At 40.7% G+C, this 8,294-nt stretch overlaps 1 protein-coding gene across 1 annotated transcript in view; it reads left to right on the plus strand.

Annotated features, from left to right (window-relative positions):
- LOC104165151 (E3 ubiquitin-protein ligase PDZRN3-like) overlaps positions 1–6,835 on the plus strand; it is a gene marked incomplete at its 5' end in the record, with an annotated part of 16,254 nt that extends 9,419 nt beyond the window's left edge. Inside the window, 6 exon segments of the mRNA XM_009704712.1 lie at positions 1,089–1,187; positions 2,075–2,137; positions 2,997–3,098; positions 4,191–4,307; positions 5,283–6,567; positions 6,570–6,835. Of these exon segments, the coding sequence (XP_009703014.1) occupies positions 1,089–1,187; positions 2,075–2,137; positions 2,997–3,098; positions 4,191–4,307; positions 5,283–6,567; positions 6,570–6,817 (1,914 nt within the window).
- Positions 6,836–8,294: the final 1,459 nt, after the last annotated feature.

Raw genomic sequence — 8,294 nt, forward strand, 5'->3', positions numbered from 1 at the left:
GGGTTCAAGCCCCACAGCTGCCCCCTCCATCCTGCCCGGTGTCGGCTGCAGAGGAGTGGGGCCTCTCAAAGCCTTGCTCACTGCTAAGGGAAGTAAAACACACAACTAGAGTTGCTATGACACCTCTACCTATGAGGAAACATCCTTCCTCCCTACGGCAGCACCCTCAGGAGTGACATAGCAGTCTCAATAAGCTGGTTAAGCATGTTAGGCTCCCCAGGGTCCTTAGGCTCCCAGGATGTCCCTCAGAAGCAAGGTGGCAGAGCTGAAAGATGCTGCGTGGACGGTCACGCTGACCGCACGCCAGCCAGGAGCATCCCACAGCACGTGGGTATCTCTGTGGATTTTACAACCCTTTATACCAACCAGTGTCACAAAGCAGCTGTAGGTGTAGGAAAAAATTAACTCACCTGAAATCCTCGTGGCAAAAAAGCATAAAGGAAGAACATACATTTTTAAGATAGCTTAAATGCCTCCAAGACTAACAAGACCACCAAAGAGCACTAGAATGATAAGCCATGACCTGCTGAAACCAAACCCTTGCAAGATATTGAAGTGCTTATTATATTTCTATTACCAATACCGAATGCTTTCCTGATAATATATCGATCTTCAGTCACGCTTTTGAGAAATTTATTACATCATTTCATGAAAACTACACAAGTTAAGGTAAGAGAGTATTATATTTTTCTCTGAAAAGCCAGAAAATTTCCCTGCTTATAAGGAAATATATATCAGCTGTAGCAAATATTGAAATCATACTTTATAAGTATTTTAGCATTTGAAGTCTTACCACTACATGAAATATAGGTAATTTTTCTTCTTTAAGATCAATAAAAGGTCTGTTTTCAAAATGACTTCGTATTGATTGAAGGGTCAAAAATGCCCCAGGTATTGATTGTCTGCATATAATCACGTTTTGCTCAGTAAGTTAACCTCGTCTACAAGTGAAATGAAAAGAGATCCACTATATCACTTAAGCAAAATATTTTCATTGTATTTGAAAAATTGCTTCCATCAGTCACCAGCGTCTCACTGACAATGTATTATCTTTTCCTTTTTTTTTTTTTTAAAAAAAAAAACCTCAGGAGGTAGATTTACATAGAGTGAACAGCCAGGACAAGCTTGGCCTTACTGTATGTTACAGAACGGATGATGAAGATGACATGGGTATTTATGTGAGTGAGGTAAGATTGAGCCGATTTCCCTAAGATATAATTTGTCTTTTAAACTGCAGTGTTGGGCATTTAAGACATTTGTCTTCTGTTTGTACCATGTTCAAAAAACAGCCAGAATGCAGTAATTGGAAGAAATCTAATTATTTTTCCTTTTCTCCACACTGAGTGCAATCCTGCATCCATTGAAGTCAAGCTTCGTTATATTAACATTTAGCATTCATTTTTCCCCTAACACAGACTCTGCGTTCAATTTCAGATGACGTTTTCAAGAGTATTTTTAATATATTAGCCCTTTAATTTTTGTTTTCAATTATTCCAGAAACAATATAAATGAAAAAAAAAAACCAATACATTTTTATTTGCAAAGATTTGAGGCCCATTTGTCTCTCTTTGCCCCCTTACATGAAATCAGTAACATTTTATACACAAACTTTTTATCATGCAGATCCATTTCAAATCAGCAGCAATTTAAGGAAAGAAACTCATAACTAAATCTAAAATCTTCCATTAAAATGCATCACTTCGGACATAGTCCTTCCTGTTCTATATGCAAAAACTGGTTCTAATCAGAGCACTATGCTGCAAAGTAAAATGTTAAGTTATAAGGTAACTCGATATCATGCAAGCACAATAAACCTGCATTCTCTGAAGACATATCTCAGGAAGAAATGTTTTGGGTTTGACTTGATCATTTTAATTTGCATTTCATTTTGTCTGACATAAGCAAGGAAAAGTCCTGTAATCTCTAAGCGAGACGTAGCAACCACAGATACAGCAGCAATGACAGAGACACTGGCTTACAGTATCGGTCATATTACCAATACTGGGTTTACAATGGAAAGTAAATACTGAGTTCTCAAACCTCCAAAGCACTCAACAGTTCTTTTATTTTGTAGATTGATCCCAACAGTATTGCTGCAAAAGACGGTCGGCTCCGAGAAGGGGATCGCATTATTCAGGTATGTGTGCAAATGGTTAAAATTCTGCTAACACACAATCTGCTGCAATGTCTTTATTTCAGTAGAATTTTTACAAATCATTCCCTTCAGACTAGCATTCATATGCTTCCTTTTAACTCTCTGAGGGTATTTCCCTTTCCTCTGCCATATCTCAGTCAGATTTTGATAGTCCTGGCCAGGTAAAGCCCTGTATTAGCCCTAATCTGCAGGCTAAGCATTTTGTCAGCACATCTCATCTGTTTCCATCACTTATTCCAATACACTTCCACTTCTAAGTTTTCCTTCTACCACAGAAACCCTCCATTTTGGTCCAAGCGTTATTCCTCTTTGCAGAGCCTCTGGGGGCAGCCCTATTTATTCACATGGCTGAAAAAAAATCAGCAGGCTGAAGACCCAGAGCTGTGTGCCAAAATGAGTTGTCTTCCAAGCGCAGCAATCCTACACCATAGGGGCTTTGTCCGAACTCTGCACAGACGCTAACGCGAGTAGAGGTTTGCATCCCGTTCAGTCTCGGGGAGCAGCATCCATCACCCATCCCACACAAAGAGGTTCCTATTTTTTCCACCCACCAGACCTGATGTTAGGATTCTGCTCCTGCCTAACTCTCCTTCTCCAGTTTCTGCCCTCGTAAGAAGGCTCTACAGATCCCATGCCAGGGGTATGGAACAGCTTCACATGTCCAGACCAACACACTTGCCCAACGCTTATCTGAACAACACGGCTGGAGATGTGAACATGGCCTGTGCCTGGCCCATGCTGCACTGGGATCTATCCAGCCCTGCAGTTGTGTAGGGCTCATCACAGCAGCATTCAAGTATCCCTATGAAAAAATTTCATTGTGCTGCTCTTTTCTTTCAAGATCAATGGCATAGAGGTACAGAACCGAGAAGAAGCTGTGGCACTTCTCAGCAGTGAAGAGAGCAAGAATATCTCCTTACTTGTTGCAAGACCAGAAATTCAGGTAAGGTAGCAACAACAAAAAACCCTCTCTTCAGTCTTAATTTAAGAAGTTTCTGTTTTGTAGAAATAGTTTTGTTGCAGTTCTTTTGAAGAATTTTATGGTTGGACTCGATGATCTTAAAGGTCCTTTCCAACCTAAACAATTCTATTCTATGACTGAACAGATATATGGTCTAAAATAATGGAATTCAGCAGTCATGGTACTTATATATGTATTTTATATTCGAGTTCAATTTATAAGATGTTTGGTGATTTATATATGCTGCAATGCTATTACAAACATCAGTGCAAGGTATTATGGATGGTTTCAAGCCACAGCTTTGAAGAACATACTGAACTCTAATTCCTATGGCTATTGATTATTCATTCATTAAAACACCTATTATTTAGTCCTTTATACAGCATCTCTTAATGCAGTTAAATACTGTCAAGAAGCACCCTCAGCCGTAATAAAAGGTTGGACCAGATCCCTTTGTAGGGCAGGGATTAGCACAACAAAGATGTCGAACAAACATCCGTGAGCAGTATTGTGTGATCTGTCTTTACTCCTCATGCTGTGAGAGTGACCCTTGCCGAGGCACCTGGAGACCCAGGGTCAGGCTCATGACTATCCTGATGTTTCTCACCTTTCCCTTGGGGATAACTGAGGCTGGGAGTAAAGAAGTCTTACAGACCCCTGGCCAGCATTTTTCCCTCTGGCCCTTGATGCTGCCTCACAAGTGGTGTGTTCAGGCTTTGGGCTCTGCAGTATTTTTATACATCTTAATCAAGTCACACACAAACCAAAACAGCCCCAAGTCGTCAAAGTATTTCCATGGATGAAAAGGCTGGTTTTGTTTCATATGTAAAGAGCTGTTGAAGATAAAATAACGTTGCTGGAGATGGAGGCGGTTGTGGGGGGAGGTAGGACAGTCAACACCCACGCTTAGCACAAGGAGATGTGTGCTCCTTCCCAGGACACAGCAGCACTGTCACAGGAAGGAATCTCCTGAGATTTCCCAATCACTTTGCACAAAGACAAAACATAATTTACGTCAGTCTTCATTCTTTTGACAACATTTGGTTTGGTTTTTTCCCCTCCCTTTTCACCTAGCTGGATGAAGGATGGATGGATGATGATAGAAATGATTTTCTGGATGACTTGCACATGGACATGTTAGAGGAACAGCACCACCAGGCAATGCAATTTACTGCCAGCATGCTTCAGCAGGTACTGCCGTTCTGTTGTGCAGCCGTGTCAAAACTTCACATTGCACTCAATATTCCAGTATTGAGCTTGACTGAATACACTTAGTGTCTCGAATGACGATCAAGGCAAACGGACTTTATCTAAGAATCAAGATATTACATGACAATCCACAAACTTCATCTCAGGGACCAAAATGTTTTAAAATGTTGCCTTTTTTACTTTGCTCCTTACAATAACACGATCACAGTTCTTAGAAATCCACCGTTCTGGCTGTGGTCACTGAGAGAAGTTACAAGCTAGGCGTGTGGTGGATTGGGCAGGCAGAGAGCTAACTTATAAAATTTCCTGTTTGATATGCGTGCACATACTGAAAACAGCCTGCCTCCCAAAACCTTAAAATTCAAATGGAGAACTTGGGCAAATGACTGAAATAAGAGCTATAAACGACTGAAAAAAGATCTATATATGGGGAGAAAGGCAAAGAAAAAGTTTTTACATAGCAAAGTTTATGCAGGGCCCGCAGAATTGAGCCCATATTCCCCATCTTTCTGCCACGATTAATACAGTCATGCAAGTTCATGAGTAGTTTTTCAGTTTTTCTCTAGAGATTTTCTAGAGTTTTCTAAAACTCTACATCCTCTGTGGCATCCACATTTTTTGAATAGACATAGTCTCACTTTGGCACTGCAGTAGAACTGGATACTTTTGCGCACCTAAGTGGGAGAAGAAACATTTTGAAAATGGGACTTCTAGTGTTGTTGCTGTACAACCGAAAAGCAGACCTCATGTTCTTCTGAAAAGGACATCCACAGCAGGCTGTGGTTTTGGTCATCACTTCTACGAGTTCTTAATAATATTCTTTCCATACAAGTAAAAGACAAAGATGCAGAAGTATAACATGTGACAGATTAAGAAAACTATTAAAAAATAAACACCCTGAAATATTTTATATCCTTGCAATAATTTCTCTTTCTGTCTTTCCATTTTTGCTGCTAGAAGAAGCATGAGGAGGATGGAGGTACCACAGATACAGCCACTATTTTGTCTAACCAGCACGAGAAGGACAGTGGCGTGGGGCGCACAGATGACAGCACTCGCAACGACGAGAGCTCCGAGCAGGAAAACAACGCGGATGATCACACCACCTCCTCCAACACTTTAGGGAGCCAGAAGAAGCTGACGTACAGTCACGACACCCTAGGAAGTGGCGATATGCAGTTCAGCAACGAGTCGTTTATCTCGGCCGACTGCACAGACGTCGACTTCCTTGGCATCCCCATAGATGAATGCGAGCGATTCCGGGAACTGCTGGAACTGAAGTGCCAGGTGAAGTCAGCCAACCCTTACAGTCTGTATTATCATAACAGTACTCTGGATATGAGCAAAAGCGACCAAGAAAGTGTTGACAGAGAGCTGGAGATGCTGAATGAGGAGCTGCGCAATATCGAGCTAGAGTGTCTGAATATTGTGAGAACTCATAAAATGCAACAGCTGAAAGATCAGTACCGGGAGCCCTGGATGCTACATAACAGCGGGTTCCGCAACTATAACACAAGCATCGATGTTCGCAGGCACGAGCTCTCGGACATTACGGAGCTCCCCGAGAAGTCTGACAAGGATAGCTCGAGTGCATATAACACAGGCGAAAGCTGCCGAAGCACACCGCTCACGCTGGAGATTTCCCCTGACAATTCGCTGCGCAGAACTGCAGAAGGCATTAACTGTCAAGGTAATGAGGGGGCAGTGGCATATAATGTCTCCCAAAAGAATTCATTTGCTAGCTCAGACAGTCATGAATCCAGCAGTGGTAAATGCCATGCCTCTGCTAAAGATCCTGACCTTGGCAAGCAGCTGGAAAGCAAGGAGAGAAAAGCCAGTGATGGAAGCAAAAGCCCTACTCATGGCCAAAAACCTTCTGGCTCCTATGTCTCCCCGTACCATCACTCTCCGTATAAGCACGCTCATATTCCTGCCCACGCACAGCACTATCAGAGCTACATGCAGCTGATCCAACAGAAATCAGCCGTGGAGTATGCACAGAGCCAAATGAGTCTGGTGAGTATGTGCAAAGACTTTAATTCAAGCCAGAGCGAACCGAGGATGGAGTGGAAAGTCAAGGTCAGAAGCGATGGGACCCGCTACATTACAAAGAGGCCAGTCAGGGACAGGCTGCTGAGAGAACGTGCCATAAAGATTAAGGAGGAGCGCAGTGGTATGACTACCGATGACGATGCCATAAGTGAAATGAAGATGGGCCGTTACTGGAGCAAGGAAGAGAGAAAGCAAAGGAGCAGAGGAGGCGGCGTGAGTTTATGATGCAGAGCAGGTTAGATTGCTTAAAGGAACAGCAAGGTGCGGAAGACAAGAAAGAGATGAATATCATTGAACTGAGCCACAAAAAAATGATGAAGAAGAGAAATAAAAAAATATTTGACAATTGGATGACAATCCAAGAACTGCTAACCCATGGAACAAAGTCACCAGACGGCACACGGGTGTACAATTCCTTCCTGTCAGTGACTACTGTATAATCACCATTGCTAAATTATGTACATAAAACACTACCATTGGGGTAGAAATCAATGCCTCGTTCAATGTGGCAAGATTTTTGTATATAAGATACAGTCATCGAGTTTATAGTTCAAATACTGAACTCTACAACTGTGGGTGCCAGGATCTCCATTATAAAGTGGAGAGGAAGCTTGCCCATCTCCTTCAAAGGCAATATTAGCAGTGCTTTTTGGAATACTGATTGTACTTTTTTACTTGTTACCTTTTACATGAAGCGTTTAAATATCAGAAATGTATTAGCCATACTTACACAGGTAATTTGCTTAAACTATATTCATATTAAAAGGTACCCATGCTTTTCTTCATCAAAAAAAAAAATGAAAAAATCCCACAAGAGCAACTGCACATATGTATTTTTTGTGAAACCATATTTTGTGATATTATTTTGCTGTTGTTTACCTCTACACAGAGTGCTGTTTATCAATATTTAGCTCAAGGTTTAAACTCAGAATTAGAATCATTCTCTTGTAATATTTAACATTTATCAAACATCAGTTTTTAGAGTTATGCTCAACATTTAAACATTTTTCTTTTTAAGGTTTCTGAAGAAAGTATATAGGTTTCATCTGAAAAGCCTGAAGTACACTATACTGCAGCTTTAAAGGATTTTAAAGCATGTTTGCAAGTGTTGCAACCTATTGAAAAAATGTGCATGTACAGCTAATTTGTTATATAAGACAGTTTGTGGAATTTGAAAAGACCATGGTAGTAACTGTTTGCTTTATAGATTTGAATGTATAGAATTATAAAAGCAGTTTCACAAAATCATTAGCTACAGACATTAACAAGTAAAATGAAGTAAAATAAATTATTGTTTTATATTTCAAACTATTTTAAATTCTTTTTACTCCCTTCTGGTTTCACCACACAGAGGATTCTTTTGTCAAGCGTAGCTCCTGTGCTGCAGAAATGCCTGGATGGCCTGCCAGTGTCAAACGTTAACAGAATAATCTGCGTCCTGACTTTGGGGGGAATTTGGATTGGGGTTTTTTTGAGGGAAGAGGCAAGAGACAAGTACAAGGAATATCAAGAGTAGAATCAAGCAATGCATATCTTCAACTCACAAGGCATTTAAGATGACCTGTGAGAAAGAAATAGGACTTCTACTCTCCTGTTTTGCGGTTTCTTAGTGGTATATAAAACCCACCTACAAACTTCGGTGTGGGTTTGCATTAAAAACAGACAATACATAAATTAAAGCATATATAAAGCAAATAAATATATAAATTAAAAGAGATGGTGAAAAGGACAAAAATGAAATGTCAAAGAGGTATCACACTCCTTTTCTTGTTTTGTATTTCTAATAAAGAATTCAGATATAAACTGGAGTATTCTGCTGGATTAAGTAACATAGACTCCTTATGAATAGCTCCCAGATTCTCCATCCCCTCTCCCTTTTCCCTTGCCCCCACAGAAAACTTGCTCCCAGACCCTTCT

Source organism: Cariama cristata, unplaced genomic scaffold (assembly GCF_000690535.1).
Source record: "Cariama cristata isolate BGI_N322 unplaced genomic scaffold, ASM69053v1 scaffold5237, whole genome shotgun sequence".
In the NCBI taxonomy this organism is placed as follows: domain Eukaryota; kingdom Metazoa; phylum Chordata; class Aves; order Cariamiformes; family Cariamidae; genus Cariama; species Cariama cristata.